Consider the following 23,537-nt stretch of genomic DNA (forward strand, 5'->3'; position numbering starts at 1 on the left):
TAATACTCTTAGCGTCATAAGTTACAGTAATCGTAGTAGTAGTATTAGTAGCATATACATGGTGCCTTCTGGCTAGTTCGAAGTCCCCCACAACTTCTCCTGAAAGGTCTAACTTATTAATGGAAGCCGTTCTAAAGATATTGCTGGGAAACCGTTTTGAGAATGTGCATAATCTTAGTCAATTTAATTCAGTTCAATATCGGCCGAAATATTTCTTGAAAGCTACACCTTAATACCCTTAGCTTGCGTAGTAGCATGAAATTTCCTAATATTTCTAGAATACTGAAAAACTGAGTTCAGTGGTTCAGTTGCACGATGGTTAAGTTACACGAGGGTTCAGTTGCAAGGTGGTTCAGTTGCACTATGGTTCAGTTACACGGTGCTTCAGTTGCACAGTGGTTAAGCTGTACTGTGGTTAAGTTGCACGGTGATTCAGTTGCACGGTGGTTCAGTTGCACGGGGGTTCAGTTACATAGGGGTTCAGTTGCTTGTGGTTCGGTTACACGCACACCCTAATTTGGCCATCTCTCTCTCGCCGGGCTCCCCCTTTCTTGGGATATAAACTGATATACAAGAAGACAGAACGAGAGCCAAGACAACAAGATTAAGACCCTTAAACGAGTTTTAAGTACCCTTTAAAGAGTCGGGTCTAAAACCCTTAAAAGAGTTTAAAAGGTTTTTAAGACCCTTAAAAGAGTTTTAAGTACCCTTAAAAGAGTCGATTCTAAAATCCTTAAAAGAGTTTTAAGACCCTTAAAAGAGTTTTAAGTACCCTTAAAAGAGACGGATCTAAAACCCCTAAAAGAGTTTTAAGACCCTTAAAAGAGTTTTAAGACCATTAAAAGAGTTTTAAATACGCTTAAAAGAGTAGGGTTTAAAACAAGTAAAAGAGTTTTAAGACCCTTAAAAGAGTTTTAAGTACCCTTAAAAAAAAGTCGGATCTTAAACCCTTAAAAGAGGTTTAAGACCCTTAAAAGAGTTTTATGTATCCTTAAAAGAGACAGGTCTAAAACCCTTAGAAGACTTTTTAAGACCCTTAAAAGAGTTTTAAGCACCCTTAAAAGAGTCGGGTCTAAAACCCTCAAAAGAATTTTAAGACCCTTAAAAGAGTTTTAAGTACCCATAAAAGAATTTTAAGACCATTAAAAGAGTTTTTAGTACCCTTAAAAGAGTAGGGTCTAAAACCAGAAAAGCAGTTTTAACTACCCTTAGAAGAGTCGGGTCGAAACCCCTTAAAAGAGTTTTAAGACCCTTAAAAGTGTTTTTAAGTACCCTTAAAAGAATTGGGTCTAAAACCCTTAAAAGAGTTTCAAGACCATTAAAAGAGTTTTAAGTATCCTTAAAAGAATAGGGTCAAAAACCCGTAAAAGAGTTTTAACACCCTTAAAAGAGTGTTACGTACCCTTAAAAGAGTAGGGTCTAAAACCTGTAAAAGAGTTTTAAGACTTAAAAGAGTTTTAAGTACCCTTAAAAGAGTTTTTATTACCCTTAAAAGAGTCGGATCTAAAATCCGTAAAAGAGTTTTAAGACTCTTAAAAGAGTTTTTAGTACCCTTAAAAGAGTCGGATCTAAAACGCTTAATAGAGTTTTAGGACCCTTAAAAGAGCTTTAAGTACCCTCAAAAGAGTCGGGTCTAAAACCCTTAAAAGAGTCTTAAGTACCCTTAAAAGAGTCGGGTTTAAAATCCTTAGAATACTTTTAAGTATCCTTAAAAGAATGGTGTCTAAAAGCCTTAAAAGAGAATTCAGTACCCTTAAAACATTCGGGTCTAAAACCCCTAAAAGAGTTTTAGGTACCCTCAAAAGAGTCGGGTCTAAAACCCTTAAAAGAGTCTTAAGTACCCTTAAAAGAGTCGGGTTTAAAATCCTTAGAATACTTTTAAGTACCCTTAAAAGAATGGTGTCTAAAAGCCTTAAAAGAGAATTCAGTACCCTTAAAACAGTCGGGTCTAAAACCCCTAAAAGAGTTTTAGGTACCCTTAAAAGAGTCGGGTCTAAAACCCTTAAAAGAGATTTAAGTACTCTTAAAAGAGTCGGGTTTAAAACCCTTAGAATACTTTTAAGTACCCTTTAAAGAATGGTGTCTAAAAGCCTTAAAAGAGAATTAAGTACCCTTAAAACAGTCGGGTCTAAAACCCTTAAAAGAGTTTTAGGTACCCTTAAAAGAGTCGGGTCTAAAACCCTTAAAAGAGTTTTAAGTACCCTTAACATTTTGGGGTCCAAAACCCGTAAAATGTTTTTAAGACCCTTTAAAGAGTTTTTAGAACCCTTAAAAGAGTTTTAAGACCATTAAAAGAGTTTTAAGTACGCTTAAAAGAGTAAGGTCTAAAACCCGTAAAGTTGTCACAAAAAACAAAGAAAACTGTTAAATCCAGATTTATTTCTTTTTTTTATGTCTGTTAGCTTTTTTTTAGGTTCGTTAATGGGGGGGGGGGCCTTCGCCCTGTCACTTTCTATATGTCTTAGCTTTTACCCACCTCCCCCGCAGAAAATATTCCCCTTAACCCTACATACGGAAACTCTTCACCTGGAAAATACCCCCTCGTAGAAATTATGGTTTTCAAAATTTGAAAATCTTATTTGAGTTGTGTCATTTTTTAGTTTAATTGATAAGTGCTAAAGAAAGTGGAAAAAAGGAATTTATGTGTAAGTCTTGCCCCCCTCTGCTCCGTGCAAAAACTTTCTTCTCATGGGAAATCCACCAGAAAACCCCGACGCAAAAAATGTCCATATGTTTTCCAATGACAAATACTATCTGTATGCAATAGAAATATTACAAAACATAGAAAGAAACTGAAACTTGTGCAATGGGTTTATGTGATTGTTTCTGATTGTTATCTAATCTTGCAAATCCAAATTCTTGGTGTTTTCTGAATAATGAACAAGAACCTCGTTTGGTTCTAGATGGTTGGCAAACAAGGACAATCTTCGGCAGTCCTTCAACCGCAGCACTTGTCCTAGCCATTGCACACTTTATCTCATTATAGCCCTAGAAAGTGGGACTGAACCACATTTTTTGTACAGCTCTAGAACAGCCCTAGAACTTTTAACTTTGAATCGAATTAGCTCCTTTAAAAGTTTCAAGACTAATTCTAACTATTATAGAGCAGTGCTGCCTATGATATTGCTTATATGTCCTTTCAAAAACCTGCATGCACATAATTTTTTTGTTCAATTAAAACATCTTCTAAAAGTTCCTTAAAAGTATCACTTTAATACTCTTAGCGTCATAAGTTACAGTAATCGTAGTAGTAGTATTAGTAGCATATACATGGTGCCTTCTGGCTAGTTTGAAATCCCCCACAACTTCTCCTGAAAGGTCTAACTTATTAATGGGAGCCGTTCTAAACATATTGCTGTGAAACCCTTTTGAGAATGTGCATAATCATAGTCAATTTAATTCAGTTCAATATCCGCCGAAATATCAAACAGTTCGTGGTAACGAACTGTAAGTAAGGAGCGACCCGGCTCAATGGTAACCGAAACTCTAGAAAACGGGTTTTTGATACCAATAGATATATCAAAAGAATCAGATTTCAATGCTGATTTCAAATATATAACTTTCATCAAGTTTAGAGCTACCCATCAAAAGTTACGCGCCTGAGAAAATTTGGCTGATTTTCAAAAAAAGGGGGAAAGACCCCTAAAAGTTATAGAACCTTAATGAAAATCACACCATCATATTCAGCGTATCAGAGAACCCTAATGTTGTGGTTTAAAGCTCCTATATACAAAAATGTGGTTTTTTGCATTTTTTGCCCTAATAAAGATCACAGTTGCGGTTTTTTTTGTTTTGGTGTTGGTTTTGTTTTTTGTTTTTTTTTTTTTTTTCCCAGGGGTGATAGTTTCGACCCATTGGTACGATAATATAGTGGGAGGGCTCATTTGAACGGAAATTAAAATTTATAGTGCCCTTTTTAAGTGACCAAAAAAAATGGAGGGCAACTAGGCCCCCTCCCACGCTCATTTTTTTCCCAAAGTCACCCGATCAAAATTTTGAGATAGCCATTTTGTTCAGCATGGTCGAAAATATGATAAAAATGTCTTTTAGGATGACTTGATCCCCCAAAGTCCCCAGGGGGAGGGCTGAAAGTTATGAACTTTACTCAATGTTAACATATAGTATTGGTTATTGGGAAGTATACAGACTTTTTCAGAGGAGATTTTTTCTGGTAGGTGGGGGAAGGAGAGGGTCGGGGGCTATATGGAAGGATCTTTCCATGAAGGAAGTTTTCATGGGGGAAGGGACATTGCTATGAAGGGGGCGCCGGATTTCCCAGCATTATTAAAGAAAAAAATCAGGAATTAAATAAAAAAAACAAGTTTTTCAACTGATCAACTGATTGTGATTAAGAGGTCATTTTTAAAGAACTGGAAAAAAAATTCGAACTATAGTTTAAAGATCAGGGTATTGACTAGGGGGCGAACCTCCTAATATACGTGTTAAAAATTTATGAATATAGAAGTTCGTTACGTAAGTTAATTCTAAGTTACGTATATTTATTACTAATAAAAACGTTCGTAAATAAAATTAAACAAGTTTCGAGAAAGCCATTTAACCAAATATAATATGCAAATTTTTTTTTAATTATTCATGTACGGTTAGCCAAAAAAAAAAGCTGAATAAATACAAAAATTTAAAAAAATTATATAAAAAAAACAAGTTTTTTAAACTGAAAGTAAGAAGCGACGTTAAAACTTAAAACAAAAAGAAATTATTCCGTATATGAAAGGGGCTGGCCCCTCCTCAACGCCTCGCTCTTTACACTAAAGTTTGACTTTCTCACAACTCTATTTTTTTAAACAATAAAAAAACTTTAGCGTAAAGAGCGAGGCGTTGAGGAGGGGACAGCCCCCTTCATATACGGAATAATTTCTGTTCGTTTTAAGTTTTAACGTCGTTCCTTACTTTCAGTTAAAAAAACTTGTTTTTTTTATTTAATTTCTTGAAAGCTTCACCTTAATACTCTTAGCTTTTGTAGTAGCATGATATTGCCTAAAAGTTTTAGAATGCTGAAAAACTCAGTTCAGTGGTTCAGTTGCACGAGGGTTCAGTTGTACGGTGGTTCAGTTGCATGATGGTTCAGTTACACGGTGGTTCAGTTGCACGGTGGTTAAGTTGCACGGTGATTTAGTTACATGGGGGTTCATATAAATGAGGTTGTGTTGCATGGGGGTTTAGTTACACGAGGGTTCAGTTGCACGGTTTTCGGTTATACAGGGGTTAAGTTGCACCGTGGTTCAGTTGCACGGTGGTTCAGTTACATGGGTTCAGTTGCTTGTGGTTCGGTTACACGCACGCCCTAATTTTGCCATCTCTCTCTTGCCGGGCTCCCCCTTTCTTGGGATATAAACTGAGATACAAGAAGACAGAACAAGAGCCAAGACAACAAGATTAAGACCCTTGAACGAGTTTTAAGTACCCTTAAAAGAGTCGGGTCTAAAACCCTTAAAAGAGTTATAAGACCATTAAAAGAGTTTCAAGTGCCCTTAAAAGAGTAGGGTCTAAAACCTGTTAAAGAGTTTCAAGGCCCTTAAAAGAGTTTTAAGTATCCTTAAAAGAGTCGGGTCTAAAACCCTTAAAAGAGTTTTAAGTACCCTTAAAAGAGTCGGGTCTAAAACCCTTAAAAGACTTTTAAGTACCCTTAAAAGAGTCGGGTCTAAAACCCTTAAAAGAGTTTTAAGCACTCTTAAAAGAGTCTGGTCTCAAACCCTTAAAAGACTCGGGTCTAAAACCCTTAAAAGAGTTAAGTACCTTAAAAGAGTCGGATCTTAAACTTACTCTCCACCATTGCTGATACACGAGCATTTCATGATTTATCAATACATAATAAAACAGAACAATAGTCAACAAGATCAAAACTGTGCTTATTGGACATGCAAATACCTAAAGTAAAGTATGACAGATTGGTCTCTAAAAACTGAAATTTTTATGAAAATTGCAAAAAAAATAAATTAAAATCGATGCTTTAAGCGAAACTTGTAAAAAAGAAAGCACAATTAAAATGGTCACAAATCAAGTTTCCTTTTTTATTATTCTTACCATTTTTTTCCTTTTCATTTTTCACAAGTTTCTCAAAACTAATGAATACGTTATCTGCATATTGTGTATCAATAACTTTTATCTTCTTTATGTTTCTTTATCTTCTGACTTACAAAGGGAGCGGGAAAACTGCAAAATACTAAAATAATGGCAGCCGATATGCCAGTCTAGATAGGCCTCCGAATTGCATTAAAGTCTGTGGATCCAACGATGAAGTTCTTGCCAACATTACTCAATCTTGGCTCCGTGATTTAGAATGATGTCTCCGTGGACATGGAACTGGGCAGCCGAATCGCGAAAGCTGCTTCTTTCTTCAAAGGACTCAGTTTCATTTGGAGATCGCTTCGAATATTTGCATATATCATTTATACGTGAGCTCAGTCGTGCTCTATGTGTCTGAGACATTACCCTTCAAATCCACCATCTTGAGCACGATAAACACCTGCCAGATGAAACAATTCCCTTGAACCAAAGGGCTACGATTGGATGAATTTGTGAGCAATGAAAAGTTCCTCACCCTTTCTCACCAAGTTCTATTTTCAACTCAAATGTCCAAGCGAACTCTGGTGGTTTGGGCATCTTCCTCGGACGCCACTGACAGCCTCTGTTAGAATCATATATGACTTTGATCGCACATCTCATGGTTGGTCGCGTCTGAAAGAGAGACCTCGGACCAGGTTAAATGACAGCCTGCAGAAGTTTCTTAACTTGGCCGACTCTGTTGCTAACAAGACCCCCTCTCATAGCCTTAGATTCGTCCACCTTAAGGAGCAAAGTTGCTATGCTCTACACCACATATCGTACGGCAGGAGCCTCAAGTCAATTCATTGTACCATTCACCTACCGTAGAGGTTGATACGCAGTCTAACAGCTCGAGGTAAGGAACTATAAGTAAGAAGGGACGCAACTCAACTGTAACAGAAACTCTAGAAACGAAATTTTGACGTCAATAGATTCACCAAACGTTAAAAGACACATTAAAAGAATTAGCTTATTATGTGGATTCCAAATATTTAACGTTAATTAAGTTTAGGGTTACCCATCAAAAGCTATAAGCATGAGAAAATTTGCCTGATTTTCCGAAAATAGAGGGGAGAGATTAGCACCCCCTAGAAGTCAAGAAATCTTAATAAAAATCACGCCTGGGCACGTAATTTGCATAATTTGCTGTGTAATTACCGTTCCAGGCCCTAGTTTGCCCCCCCCCCCGCTGAAATGTAGTTTCTTCGAAAATCTTTTCGAATAAGCCTGCATGATTCACAGAAAAAGCTCAGTTGTTTTCAGTTTTTTTGTTGTTTTTTTGTATTTCCGGTAATATATGGCATATTTTTCATTTTTCACTTCCATTTTCACTTGATCTGGGAAAATTGGCCCCACATTTCCCCCTAGGAAATGTTTCGCCAAGAGAAATATTTTTTGCCAAGAGAAAGATCACAGATGCGTGTTTGTTTGTTTTTCCCAAGGGTGATGATATTGCACCACTAGTTCTACAATATCGGGAGAGGGCTCATTTGAACAGAAATTGGAAATTCTTGTTCCCTTTTTAAGTAACTAAAAAAAATTTAAGGATAACTAACTCCCTTCCCACGCCCCTCTTTTCCCCAAAGTTGTCTGAACAAAATTCGAGATAGCCATTACTTTCAAAGGGGTTGAAAAGTCCAGTAACTATACCTTTTGGGAGAATATGATTTCCCCCCCCCCCAAAAAAAAAACCCATGAGGAAAGGTCTGCAAGTCATGAAAGTTTGTGTTCTTTGCATATATTATTTGTTATTGGGAAGCAGACAAAAATTTTTCGGGGGGGCGGGATTTTCTGCTGAGGGAGTTCCTCTTTGAAAGAATTTTCTGTTGGGAGGGAAGTTTCCGGGAGTGGACTCTAAAGGGGAAATTTTACACTGGGGCGAGTTGCCTGAATTTTAATTCGAAATTCTTTCTATTTGTCTTGCTTTCTCTTTTCCGACTAAATTTTATTTGTGGAGACGTTAAGGAAAATTTTCTTATTGTAGGAGGATCTTATTGTTGCCGGGGATTTTCCTGGGGAGAAATGTTTCATGGGGGAGCTTTCCGCGGCCTTTGATCTCTTGGTAGAATTTTGTGTAGTAACAAATTTGTGCTTTGGGGGGGGGGGGATTTTGGGACCAATTTTCAACGGAGGAGGTCATTTTTGACCATATTTGAAAACAATCAGAAATTAAAGTCTTTCAAATAAAAGTGTGCTAAAAAAACAAATATCAGGCGGAATTGTCATAAGACATTTTCCAGTGGAAATTTGCGGTGAAAATGAAATTGTCTGGTGGGAATTGGTCTCGGGGAACTCTCTCAGTTTTCTATTTTTTTTACTTTCCTAATTTCATTGTTGGAGTATATCAGTTCCTTTTCCTAGATCATTTGCAAACCCTTTGACTTGTTTTTTTTTTTTCAAATCATCAATGACTGATTCATGAGTTGACTGATTTTTACACTGTATATTGTGTTTTCACTTGTGATGAGAATTAATATACTGATGAATATACTTACCACACTTTGCACAAGGGAAGGTGTGGGAACCTTGGTTTTCTTAAAACTTATTTTGGGGCATTATTATGGGTAGAGAATGAGGTATTTCTGATGTTTCAGGAACATCATTCCAGAGGAAGGAAGGGGGGAGGGAGTTCAAACAGACCCCCTCGCCATGCTGCCACTTGGAATGAAACCGATGTTGGAACCGACGGGACTAAACCCTGCAAGCAGTCCACACTCCTCCCCTGTGTATTTCATAGGTTTTGATATAATGGCAAAATGAAATATATTTTTTTTTTTTGATTATCTAGCTCTGAACTGGTCAATGCCTGGTTGAAGATTGAAAATATATATCTGAATTTTCTGTTGATTTCGGATTATTGCAATATGAAATAGTATTTCTATTGAAAAATCTTCCGTACCTTCGGATCTAGGTTCAATTAACTATAATAAGCTTAAGGTTTAAAAACTTGTGTTAGATGAATTGAGTTCATCTTTTGCACTGTTTATGCAACTAGCTCGTTGACTTTTCTAGAGGTTGTTGTATCTTGATCTGTTAAATTCAAATTTGTATGAGGCTGATTATGTGAAATTCCCTGATGATCTTCGCCATTGAAAGTATTTATGGTTTTAACCTGCTTTTCTAAATAAGCTCTTATAAATTTTATTTAATCGATTTACTTCTTTTTTTTCAAAAACTGTGATATCACGAAACATAAATCAATCAGTTTTGTTTCGTTAAAAGTCTTATTCTGGCGCGGAAGATGAAAGTTGCTGCTGCCGAATCAAAAGTTTATTCTTTAAGGAAAAATCTGTTGATGTTTTTTGCTTTTGAAATCTGTTTTCTATTTTTGGGGGGTATCTTTACCATGATACCGCTTGTTCTATGTTCTAAAATACAATGTGCTCCATTTGCGTCACTTTGTTTTTGGGAACTACATCCATGCTTGAATTTACTGAATATTCTTTTCGTCAAATGTATATACATATTTGTCGGAATTATTTCATATCCCTCTTAATTTTATGTTTTTAGAAGTTGAGGGTGCTTTACCAAGTGACATTAAGAAGCATGCTGACAGTTCAGACCCTTTTTTGTTTCCCAAACTTGAAGATGGCCCGATGAGTACTTCTCCCAGCATTTCGGTACCATTTAAGCTTGAACCTGACTCTCAAGAATTGGGCTCCACATCTATTACTGATCAAGGTAAATATTTTAGAGTTGGACACTACTCACAAAACAGTGTGATTAGTATATTCTAACGCTTGGTGCTCCAGGCGAAGGGAGAAGGTTAAAGGCTAAGGGAGACTGGGAATTTCGGTAGCAAATAGAGCCCCATTACTAGACCTGTTAGGTTCTTACTATTCAGTATCAACCAGGGTCGTGTCAAGGGAGAAGAGAATACTAGGTTTGAAATTTCCTCCCAAATTATTTCTTAGATTCGTAAAATCGTCTTAGAATAAAGTTAAAAAACAATCTTAACTGCGCCACCCACAATAAATTATTTTAGTAGCTCTTGTGGACCGTAATAATTTTGGTATCCCCCGTCCTCACAGAATTCCTGGATAGGCGCTGGTATTAAACAATTTATTTAGTTCCAAAAATTAAAGAAAATGGTTTTAATTTTTCCCATTCATCATACAAAAAATTCTGCTCGAACTTGTGATGCGAAAACGAAAAGAGCTTAATAAGAAAAAAAAGAAGAGAAATGGACACATAAAACAGATTGATGCAGTTGATACAAAGACGATACAAGAGATTGAAACAATTTGGTTGAAAAATATTACAATTTTTTTCTTATTTGGACTCTTTGTTTTTAGCATTTAGAATCTGTATATTCATTCTGTATGCCAATTTTTTTTTAGCTTCGCTAAACGATCTTGACGTCTCACTTGAGTAACTATAATTAAACGACAGGCAAGCATGAAGAAAACTACCTGAAAAAAGTAAGCAAGTCTTTGTATAGTATCCACCTCGAATGAGAAGATCAACTGAATAACTTTGAAATCAAGAGAGTTGAAATTTAATGAAAAAAAAAATGGAATGAAAAAATTTGCCAAATAATTTAGATCTCGATAGGACCAAATTTCTTGTACAGCTTTCTCATCAAAATATGGTCAGCAAGACGGGTGCCCAAAGCAATATCTAGACAATTTCTCTGGAAAAAATCAAACAAATCCTCCTCAGTCTTTCGCACCAACATTTTTCAGAACCATACTCGACCACTGTTTGCACTCTAGCCTCCAATATTCTAATCTTGGTTTACAGACATTTTCTTCTTTTTTTCCGACAATTTTTTTTTTTTTGTAAAAATATTCTAGGTATTGGCTATTCTACTTTAATATATTCATTGCATTCACCATCTTCACTAATGATAACCATGCTTGAACCATACATGACGACTTACATTACAGTGGATCCCAATGTCTTATCATTTTATTGCTATTTCAATTCCAATTTCAAAAAAATTAAGCTACTTGCTAGGGTTTCCAGGAAATTTTGCTAGAAATAGCCCCAATAGAGATAATCGGAAAACAATTAAACAACATCTTGGGCTAAAGGTAATAATAGTAAAAAAAATTGACGCTTTTGTGGAATATTACCAAGTTCATGGGAAATTGACCAGACGGCCAGTTGAAAGGGTCCGTTGATTCTTATAGCGGTCAAATTTACCCGTTTACTAGCCTCATCAATACATCATAGATCAACCATATCGACACAATTACAGCAGTGCGTTATAATGAAGATATGCATTCGTGCCGATTAGCCTGAGTTAAAATATAAATTTAAAAGATAAATTGTGCGTTTTTAAGAAAATCTGTAAAAGCATGCCCAATGTCAATTATTCGAAACGTTCTTGTTGGGAAATAGAATTGGATATGGCATCCTATCTGGAATATAATACACGTAATATTCCTGTTTCGAGTGAAAAGGCTTTTGAATTTCAAGAGTTTCCATTTCAAATCTCAGATGATGAGGCACAAAGATTTCATTTAGTGTACCAGACATTGTTTGAACAAAGTAGAGTGCATGTCTTCTATCAGAAAATTTCAAGAAGGCACACTTGTGCCTCTTTAAAGAGGCGACCCACCACAATGTTAAGCGATTTCCGGTCCTAGCGGTCGCATTTTGTAGCCTAAGCTCAAACTAAGAAACATGCAAAATTTCACCCCTCCCCCCCTCCGACTTTATCTTCATGGGGGAAAGTGAGCCGGAAGTTTCGACCCTCCCACCACATCCCCCCTTTAACGTTGTCTGATCGGGCTGAAATTTAGAGGATAAGCTTTCCGAGAGCCTGGAAGCTGATCCTAAAAATTCAGCTCAATCCGATCACCCCTTCCCTGTTTTCCAAAAACCAAACATAGCCACTTAATGTTCATCAGGTCATTTTTTTTTATCAGCCACGCCTACAGGCCACAGTTGGCAAACTGATCCGGGTGAATGAGGACTCATTCGAACCGGAATTTGACTTGTTAGGGCCTTTTGAAATTTTCAGACCAAAAAAATTATCCCCCGAATTTACATTTACGAAAAACCTCGTTTTCCTATAAGAGCCCATGTTAATATTTCCCATCACAGACCCTCTTTAACGTTGCTGAAATTTAGAGGATAAGCTTTCCTGGGGCCTGGGAGCTTATCCTCAAAATTTCAGCTCAATCCGATCACTCCTTCCCTGTTTTCCAAAAACCAAATATCAAGTTTTGTGGCGATTTGCTTGCGTCAAAAATAGATTGCAGAGACTAAAAATGAAATAACAAGTGTCTCTGTGGTACAGTGGACGCTATTCCTGACTGTCAGGTGGAAGACCTGGGTTCGATTCACCGTCAGAGAAAATTTTTTTATATATTGAATTTAAAATTTAAAAAAGAAACTCAGTTTCTTTTTTAAATCCAATCTATTAATTCCTTCGGCTCAACAGGCGTCTCCAGAAGAATATCACAGTCGGCTTTCAGGTTACAGGCAAGTCTCCACTGCTTTGATAACATGCCGTATACCCGCATGCTCGAAGAAAAGTTGAAAAAAGAAAATCTTACTGTACATTTGATTTGAGTATTCAGGAATTAAAAGCCTCAACAAAAGAGTCTTCAAAAGCAGGGGGTTTGGGGGGCAGTAGGCCCCCAACTTTAACTCCTGACACGATCAGGTAACAGTTAGTCAAGCAATAATAAGTAATAAACTGTACCAAAACGTGCAGAAAGTATTTGGAAAAAACTACGTTTTCTAAAGAGTTAAAGAGGCTGAGTCACAAGTTCGAACCTTAAAACGTACAGGGATTAGGAGGTACAGTTGGGGGACTGCAGCCCCCAAACCCCCGCTTCCATATATGAAAGGGGCTGTGCCCTCCTCAACGCCTCGCTCTTTACGCTAAAGTTTTTATTGTTTAAAAAAAAGAGTTGTGGGAAAGTCAAACTTTAGCGTAAAGAGCGAGGAGTTGAGGAGGGCACAGCCCCTTTCATATACGGAAGCGGGGGTTTGGGGGGCGGCAGCCCCCCAACTGTACCTCCTAATCCCTGTACGTTTTAAGGTTCGAACTTGTGACTCAGCCTCTTTAATTCTTTAGAAAACGTAGTTTTTTTCAAATAATTATGAATTAGAATCCGATATGAAACACCCAATGCTTGAATTCAGTTCCCATTCAGTGACGATTTATTTGTTTTCTCGGCAAATGAGGATAAAAAAGTCCGATTTGTTCTTGATGATGATTTATTTTGCGCGACAGAAAAATTAAGGAAAAACAAAATACAAAAAAAGAAGAAATACAAAAAAGATTTACGTTGGCAGCTCTTGGTGAAATATCCAGGGCAAATTTTTTGTGGGATTGGAATCATCTGGAAGGATCGTCCACGGGAAAAATTCTTGATGAGGTTATTTTCTGCGGGACCACACTATCTCGTGACGGTGGGTATTTTAGGAATTTTTTTTTTTTACAAGGGGAGGACATTTTCAGGCATCATTTGAAAAACAATCATGAATTAATGATTAAAACAATATAATGAAAGTAAGAAGAATCCTCCAGGTTTAATTATCTGCATGCAATTTTCCATTAAGAATTTTCAGCAAGGATTGCATTTTGGGGGGCGGGGATATTATGCGACGAAAACTGTCCATTGAGGAATTTTTTCTGGGGGAAGGTTTCAACGGAGGAAGGAGGTATATTGTCTGGCATTAATTGAAATTTGTCAGATCGACAAATGATCTGAAATTAAAAAGAAAAATTAACTGAAAGTTAGAAGTAACATTCAAACTTAGAGTGAACAGATAATATTTCATGTATAAGGGGCACTGTCCCCTCCTCAATCCGTAACTCTTTACGTTGAAGTTTGACTTTCCACCAATCAACCCTTTAAGAACGGCTGGTTCCTGGAACAGAAGTGCCGCTTAATTGGAATAAAAACCTTTCTAGGCACTAAAAATTTTAGCGTAAAGAGCCAATTATTGAATAGGGGACATTTCCCCCCATATAGGCTATAATTTATGCTCATTTTAAGCTTTGCTATTAGCCCGTACTTTCAGTTGATATTTTTATTTAATAATAAAAACACAACACTGCACTTCCAATATAATCAGAAAAATATAAATTAGAAATGTATTCTTTTTCTTTTTACAAATTCTCTGTTCCTTTCAAAAATTAATGTGAAGACTTTAGGCTATTTGAAATATTTTAAATATTTAAATTTATCTGAAATATTCTAAGTGCTGTAACAATTCTCTAGCTTTTGGTTCAGCAAAGATGATCTCTTTTTTCCATCTCCGAAATCCAAAAAAAAACAGTGACAACCCCTTGTGGTTGTCAAAACGGGTAAAGGCTTGTATTTCTACTTGTACTGCATTTTAAGTTTCTAGTTTTACCAATTCACCACTTTGCCTTATACTCTTGATATTAATTTCAAAGAACAAATTTAAGAGTCATTTGGAGTCAGGGGCAATCCATAAGGTATCTTAAGCAACGTGCGGAGAACAAATGACAGAGAACCCGTCTTTTTTTTAATGAATGTATAACATCGGTCGCCAACCTTTAGAAATTCATGGACCACTAAATGTATCATTTTTCTTTGGTGGATCACTAGTATGGATTGGGAAAAAAGGTGCTGTAAATACATCCATTCATGATAGTCAGAAAAGTTTTAATATGGTTAATAGGAAATACACATATCGGTAAATATATATATATATATATATATATATATATATATATATATATATATATATATATATATATATATATATATATATATATATATATATATATATATATATATATACATATATATATATATATATATTTAATCTTATATCCTACTTTTAGAAGTAATGAATTCAACTATCAACAGCATTAATGGTGTAATTCAACCGAAGCTCTGGCGTTGTAACTCCTGCGGAAAGACAGAGAAATCATTTCTAATACTGGATCTTCATATAGGCACTGGCTGTGAAGAACTTTCACCAATAGAGTGCGATGTCTGTCCTGCTGTATTTAGAGATTATAGAAGATTTGTGGCTCATTTCATGGAGCATCAAATGGGAGAAACAAGAAGATGTCCAATTTGTTTTCAAGACAATATTGATAACATGAAAGAACATTTAATTATACAGGGTCATTTTTCACAAACCGAGTCTGCAACAGTATTACAGTGTGGCACCTCTCAAGTTACTACGCCGGAATCTTCTGCAAGCGTCAGATCAAATTCGTTTCAGTTGAATTCGAGAGTAACAGGCCAGAACAAACCCTGCCAGTGTGATATATGTAAGAAAACTTTTGCTCAGATGGCACATTTTATTCGACATAAACGAGTGCATACAGGTCAAAAACAGTTCCAGTGTGATATATGTAAGAAAACTTTTAGTCAGTCGCAAAATTTGACTAGACATAAACGAGTGCACACGAGTGAAAAACCCTTCCAATGTAATATATGTGAGAAAACTTTTTCTTGTTCAAGCGCTTTGATTGGTCATAAACGAGTGCATACCGGTGAAAAACCCTTCTCCTGTGATATATGTAAGAAAAAATTTTCTAATTCAAGCAATTTGAGTAGTCATAAACGAGTGCATACAGGTGAAAAACCCTTCTCCTGTGATATATGTAAGAAAAAATTTTCTAATTCAAGCGCTTTGATTATTCATAAACGAGTTCATACAGGTGAAAAACGATTCCAGTGTGATATATGTAAGAAAACTTTTAGTCAGTCGCAAAATTTGACTACACATAAACGAGTGCACACGAGTGAAAAACCCTTTTAATGTAATATATATAAGAAAAATCAAGCTCTTTGAATAAGCTCCAATGAGGGCTTACAGAGGAAAAACCCTTTAAATTTTATGTATATAAGCCCTTAAAAGCCTTTGAATTTTATGTGTATAATTTTTTGCATATAACAAAAGATATCTGATCCAGGCCACTTAAGTGCTTTTTTCCACTTACATACATGAAATATTTATACATACAAAGTATGAATTTTCTGTATTCTTCGAACAAGACCAAAAAATGCATACAAGTGAAATACCCTTTCAAATTTTATAGATTACATATTAGATATTAGATTACATATAAGGTAAGATCGCCCTGTGATGTTTTACGACCGAAAAATTCAGTTGAAACTTCCATGAAAAATTTGGGAGGGAGGGGGCGCAAAAATACAGTTTTTCAATCCTTCCTGGTCACCTTTGTAGGGGCTTAGGATTTAGATTTGAGTTATTCCATTGGTGAGCATTTGAAACTGCCAGTAATTTTAAGTGTACCTTATATTTGCAAGGAAAAGCAAGTAGTAATACCTTGTATTTCTTTGATTATATTTTAAATTTAAAATTTAATTAATATAATTAAATTATATAGTTCGTTAATTTGTAGGAGAATATTCTTCTCCATTACGGGCAAAACTTTGAGTCCAACTATTTTTAGATCAATTCTAACACGGTACTCCAGAGATTGAGTCTAGAACTTACATTGATGTTTGCTTGTATGTATATTTTAAATATTTTAGACATACCTCAGAAACCAAGAGAGTTTCTAGCTATTTATCAATGTTTAAGCGTAAAAAGAATTGATAAATTTTAGTTTTTTGAAAATTATGATTATCATATTCAGATTATAGGCACTTTGGTGAACCGGAATAAAAACTTTGCCAGTTAGATCACTGACTGTAAAATATTCACAGTCGCTATAGATTCTGGACAGTTAAAATATTGTTATTCGGGACTCTTATTTCGCTTGGGCTGTCGAGATACTAGCCGAGCTGACAGCTCATTTCTTAAGTAAGATTCTTATATTGTAAACTTCATATCAGCTTTCAGAGATGTGCCCCTCCCCCCCCCCCCAAAGAAAAGACGTAAAAATACAAATACTGACTAGTAGATGAGATACAACATTAAAAGGGATAAGGCCAGTTTATTTCCTCCCCCCTCCCCCTATTTGGTCATTGAACTTAAGGTTTGTTTGCCACATTAATTTTGTCGAATCTTGCGAAAAATCTCAAAGTTGACTAGAAAATGTGCACTGTTAATTTTTCTATAGTTTAAAAAAAATAGCTAGTTTATTTTTGTGTTTTCATCAAGTATCTTCACGCTACTGCAACGTTCAGGGAGGTACATACCAGAAGGAGTGCGAAAGGAGGATGAAAAAGTTAACGAAATCAAGGAATTTCTGTAGACTTTGACAGTCCCAGAGTTTTAAAATTATTTTTCAGAAGACTAATTTTCTTAAACTTTGAATAAATGAGAACGAGAAAGCAATTCTCGGGAACAAGAAAAAACATGATTGCAAAAATTTACTTACGCTTGACTATGACTACCTGTCTTAGTATTGCCCTAGGATCCTAGGATCATTTTACACGGGACTGCTATGTAATAATTCAGAAAATTTTGTTAGCTACTGTTTCAGACAAGTTTTATAAAGATAAATCAAGTATGGGCCTTCGTAACATGTTTTATGTGTCAAAACAAAGATAGCTCAAAATATTACATTGATTTATACGACACAAAGGAGTCCAGAAATGAATACATAAAGCTTAAGCTCATTTTGAAGCCAGAAATTTGTGGAAAAAAAGCAAACAAATTTGGAGCGATTGTTTCTCGACTCGCTAGAAACTCCAGAAATGAGAATTCTGATTATTGACTCAAATGATGTAATGCAGAGTTCATACACAACTGTTTTCCGTCGTTCACCTTTTGGCAGAGTCCGAGAAACACCAATTGGTTTTGATTATGACCTTACACTTGGTTTGACTATGCCCTAGGATTAATTTTATTTGGATAATTAACTAGTTTATACTTGTTCATCTTAATTTTATAATAATTTTTGGGAGTAGTTGTTAAGTGAAAAAGAGTTAAGTATTTTGTTTTTAAAATTTGTGAGCTATTCAGTGCCCTTTTTTCTTTAAAATTACAACTTGAAAAATGGTCCTTAATAATACAACTCTTTTCTGTAAATATACCTAAGGAATCGAACCTTGATATACTACATCCTTTGTCATATAAATGAAGATTTCATAAACATTTCTCATAATGCTTCTTATCTGAACCAACAAGTGAAGCAGACCCCGAGGAATAGATAGCATTTAGATAGAAAATTCTTGAATGTCTTCTTGTATAAACGATTCAGGAAAACAGAACTTCTGTTTTTGACACTTTGAATGTGATTGAAAGTTTATTTTAGTAGGTCTGATTAGTGTCAGTGCAAAAATGGTCAAAAGATAATAAGGCCCCAGATGCTGATAGTGGGGTAAATGAGTTTTATAAATATGTTGGTTATAAGGTAATAGATAAGGTACTGAAGATTATGAGCATGATTTTTAAAAAAAGGGGAAGTACCTAATGATTTTAAGAAAACTCTAATTAAGCCCCTGTATAAGAAAGGTGATAAGAGTGATTGCGGTAATTTTAGATTGGTTTGTTTTCTGTAAAAAGCAAATTACTTTGCATATTGTTTTTGTCTGCCAGCCGTATAGGTATAAAGAAAATAGTAACTTCTTGAGAGGGTGGATTTCAATAGATTGGGATGGAGGAGGGGAGTATGCAGACGTTTTTAGCTCAGGGGGCTTCCTGCTGCAGCGAGTTCTTAGTAACTGTAGTAGAGGGTACTAACCTTTAATAATCTTTCGGCCGTAAGCTTTGAGATACGTTTTAAGTCCTAGAAACCAGAAAAGTGTTGACACAGTAGAGCGGCTATTCCTCCCAAGGGCACATTGTTGGCCCTGGATTAATTTACGAAAGTTTGGTTCGCCTAACTCAACTACTTTGCAACAAAACAAGAACTCCCCGAACTAGAATTTTACCCTTTGGAGTCAATAGGCTCATACATATATCTTTTGTATTTTAATAATCCTATGAGTCAATTGCTCCCTGGTTTTGAAGTTCCAGGAAAATTTCTAACCCCATAACTATACCCATCCCACATAGATGAGTTTATACTTTCGAAGCCTATATTACAATCTTGTAATAATTCTTATGTGGATAGATCAACTAAATTTACTCATTTGCGACAAGTGGACATACCCTTCTGGAAAAACTAGCGGATGTCCATATTAGCCTATGTAAAACACTATGGAACTTATTAATCACTTATATATGTATATAGGTATTTTTTTAATAAAAATGTCTGAAACACTGCAAGGATGATTTGAATTTTGAAAACATGTGACATTGATTCTCAGAATCTCCCAGTGACTTGTGAAATACTGTAATCACAAAGATACATCAAAATTAGTTTCAACTATGGGTGACTTTTTTCAAGTTAGAGACTAAAGGTGTTTTTACCCCTCGTATTTTACGCAAAGAATCATAATAGTATCCAGTGTAAGGTGAACCTAAAAGTTAAAATACTTAGCGTAAATTAGGCTTAGAAGTCATAAATAAATAATTTCTAAGACCAAACTGGCTAATCATGATAAAACATAAAATTGTGAAGAAAGAAAGAAAGCGGGGACAATAAACAGCCAAACAAAAAATTAAAAAATTATCCAAATATTCCAGTCAAGACATCCGCTTGACCGTCCTCAGTGCAGAATAAAACAGATAAAAAAAAAAACAAAAAAAAACTTAAAACAAAACTAAAATAGGATGACCCTTTCTGATTAACGGTAAAAGGTTAGCTGAATAAATAACGTAAGTCTAAATGGCATTTCACAATTTCATTTTACGTAAAGCACTCTTAAAGGCCAATCAGAGGCAACGCTGTAGCGTTGCCTATAGTAAAGGCCATACGGCTCCAATGTTTTATTTTTATTTTTTTCCCAGAGGCACCTCATATGGAAGGGGTCGTCGTAGAAACTTCAAAGGGGGCTCATTCGATTGGAAATTAAGAGTTCTAGTGCCCTTTTTAATAGTCGAAAAAGATTGGAGGGAAACTAGCCCCCCCCCCCCCACGCCCATCATTCCCCCAAACACATCCAATCAGAATTTTGAGATAGCCATTTTGTTCAGCGTAGTTGATTTCCAGATAGAGAATATATTTTTGAGGAGGACACAACCCTCAAGGCAAGGGTTTTAAGTTATACCCTGGGGGCATATAAGGTTTTTATAGAAGACGATGTCGAAGAAACTTCAAAAAAGCTCATTCGATTGGAAATTCAAAGGTCTAGTGCCATTTTTAATAGTCGAAAGTGATTTGAGGGCAACTAACCCCCCTCTCACGCCTACCTTTTCCCCAAACACATCCATTCAAAATTTTAAGACAGCCATTTCATTAAAAGTAGTTTTAAGTTCTGGAAATTAGGTCTTTGAGGATGACAACTCCCCCACAGCCCTCAGGGCAAGTGTTGTAAGTTATGCCCTGGGGTCATATAAGGTTTTGTACAGACAACATTGTCGTATAAACTTCATAGAGGGCTAATTTGATTGGAAATTGAAAGTTCTAGTTCACTTTTTAAGCGTCAAAAGATATTGGAGGGTAACCAGCTTCCCCCCGCCCCCCTAAACCCTATTTTTTCAAATACATCCAATATAAATTTTAAGATAGCTATTTTGTTAACAATAGTTCAAAGATCATATAACAAAAATTCCGGTGTTGACACAACCAACCGGGGGCAGACGTTGTAAGTTATGCCCTGGGGGCATATATGGGTCTTATGGAAGGGATGCTAGTATTAACTTCATAGAGGAATCATTTGATTGGAAATTGAAATTTCTAGTTCCCTTATTAAGAGTTAAAAAAGATTGGAGGGCACCTAGCCCCAGCCCCACGCCCTTTTTTCCTCAAACCCATCTGATAAGAACTTTGAGATAGCTTTTTTTTAAAATAGTTCAGAGACCATATAACGAAAACTCAGGGGTCAACACAGGGCCCGAGGGCAGGTGTTGTAAGTTATGCCCTTGGGGAATATATGGTTCTTATTGAAGGGATGCTCTTAAAAAATTCAGAGATGGCTCATTTGATTGGAAATTGAAAGTTCTAGTTAAGTTTTTTCGAGTCAAAAGATATTGGAGGGCAACTAACCCCCCACGCCCCTTTTCCTCAAATGCATCCAATAAAAATTTTGAGATAGACATTAAATTAAAAATTTCTCAATAGTCCGATAAAACAAATTCTGGTGTCGTAACAACCCCTCCGGGTTCGGGGCAGGTGTTTTAAGTTATGCGATGGGGCATTTATTTTTCGTATGTAAGGAATGATCATATAAACTTCAGAGAGGGAACATTTGATTGGATATTGAAGATTCGAGCTCACTTTTTAACAGTCAAAATATATCCGAGGGCAGCTATCCCCCAACCCATCTGATGAAAATTTTGAGATAGACATATTGTTAAAAATAGTTCAAAGGTCGGATAAGAAAAAATCCGGTGTCAATAGAACCCCCCAGGGCACAGGAGAAGGCGTCATAAGTTATGCCCTAAGGGCATGTATGGTTATTATGAAAGGGATGCTCGTATAAACTTCATAGAGGGCTCATTTGATTGGAAATTGAAACTTCTAGTTCACTTTTTAAGTGTCAAGACAGTTTAACTAGCCCCTCCCACGCTCTTTTTTCCCCAAATCCGTCCCCTACAAATTTTGAGATTACCAGTGTTTTGGAAATTGTTCAAAAATTAGATAATAAAAACACCCCCCAGAGCCCGCGGGATAAGCGTTGTAAGTGTTGTCCTGGGGGCGTATATGGTTTTTATGAGAGGGCTGCTTGTATAAACTTCAGAGGGGGCTCATTTGATTGGAAATTGAAAGTTCTAGTTCAATTTTTAAGAATAAAAAGATATCCAAGGGAAATTCGCCCCCCCCCCCCCCACACCCTTTTTTGTCGAAACCCATCCTCTAAAATTTTTATAATAGCCATTTCATTAAAAATAGTTCAAAGGACAGATAAGAAAAATTCCTGTGTCGACGGAACCCAACAGGGCCTGGAGGCAGACGTTATGAGTAATGCTCTAGGGGCATATATAGTTCTCAAAATAGTTCAAAGATCATATAACACAAACTCCTTTACGTTTGGTCATTTCATTAAACATAGTTCAACGGTCAGATAAGAAAAACTCCTGTGTCGACCCAGCCCCCCCCCCGCCAGGGCCGGGGCTGGCGCTGTAAGTATTGCTCTGGGGGCATATATGGTTCTTATGGAAGGTATGCTCGTATAAACTTCAGAGAGGATTCATTTGAATGGAAATTAAACGTTGTAGTTCATTTTCTCAGAGTGAAAAAAGGAATCGGAAATCGGAGGGCAACTAACCCTTCCCGCCCTCCACGCCTTTGGGTGTATCGGATGGACAAACCCATATGATAAAAATTTCAGGTGATCATGTTTTTAAAATAGTTCAATTATCAGATATTAAGACTCCAGGGTCAAAATAAGCCCCTAGGGCCCAGTGACAGACGTTGTAAGTTATACTCAGGGGATATATATGGTTCTTATAGAAGGGATATTCATATAAACTTCAGAGAGGGCTCATTTGATTGAAAATAGAAAGTTCTAGTTTACTTTTAAAGAGTCAAAACAGACCGAAGCTTAATCTAGTCCCCCATGCCCCTTTCGCCAAAACCCATCCGATAAAAATTTTGAGATAGCAATTTTGTGAAAAATAATTCAAACATCAGATTAATAAAAAATCCGAAGTTGACACAAACCCATTTTTTCCCTTTGATATTGTTACTTTGATATCAGTTTTGTTACTTTGATGAATATTTTTTTTTTTTAAAGTTTGATTTTGAAATAAAGAATTTTTAAAAACTTGAAATTTTTTGCAATCAAAAACGAAAAAAAATCAATTAAAAAAACTTTCCGAAAAATAAGTTTTTCAAAGAAAAGTAAAGGCCATTTTAAACTTAAGCTAAACAGATAAAAATACCTTTTAAAATTCAAACTCAAAACGACAAGAAATTAGTATTAAAGAAGAAATGAAACCCAAAACGAACAGAAATTAAATAAACAATCATAACAAAAAATACAACAAGTAATAATAAAAATTAATAAATAAATCTTAAAGTGAGTAATGGTTAAATTTAATTTGCAAATCAAGCTTAAAACGAAAAAAAATGATTTTCCTATTGAAGTATAAATGAAACTTAAACGAACAGAAATTAAATAGACAAACAATGCAAACAAACATACAGTAGATACTAATTTAAATTAATAAATAAATTTTAAAACGAGTGAAACTTAAATTGAATATGTAAATCAAGCTTAAAACGACCAAAAATCACCACAAACAAGAGTTTGGGTATGACCTCCTTCTCTCACTGCAAAAGTTCAAAACCTACTGCGTCATTGGCGCTTTACTGAAAGCTGTATGCGTCTTGAACAATCTTGGAAAGTATAAACAACATCAAATTGAATATTTAATGTATAATGACATTAATTGTTGAAAGATCCATCAGTTCAAGAATTTATTTAACTTTAATTGTATTTTTATTTTCAATGCTGTAAGAACTGTAAAAGAAAATTTTTGTAATATAATCTGTTTTCAGTTAAGCGCCAATGACGCAGTAGGCTTTTGGTTTTTATTTACACTTAGGAAAGGGGGCAGTATCCAATCACTTGTTTGTATGAAAACTATATTCGTCTTTAACAACTTTAAAAAGA

The 23,537-nt window shown here is 35.7% G+C and overlaps 1 protein-coding gene across 4 annotated transcripts in view; it reads left to right on the forward strand.

The window, feature by feature from the left end:
- Positions 1-23,537, forward strand: part of LOC148941748 (uncharacterized) — a 285,992-nt gene that overhangs the window by 69,775 nt on the left and 192,680 nt on the right. For all 4 annotated transcript variants that reach the window (XM_089104276.1, XM_089104277.1, XM_089104275.1 and 1 more), the window contains one exon: positions 9,574-9,744. In XM_089104276.1, coding sequence (XP_088960402.1) covers positions 9,574-9,744 — 171 coding nt within the window. The remainder of the gene's footprint in view (positions 1-9,573; positions 9,745-23,537) is intronic.

The sequence above is a fragment of the Artemia sp. Qi Xiang Cuo genome, chromosome 18 (genome assembly GCF_049724085.1).
Source record: "Artemia sp. Qi Xiang Cuo chromosome 18, ASM4972408v1, whole genome shotgun sequence".
Lineage (NCBI taxonomy): Eukaryota > Metazoa > Arthropoda > Branchiopoda > Anostraca > Artemiidae > Artemia > Artemia sp. Qi Xiang Cuo.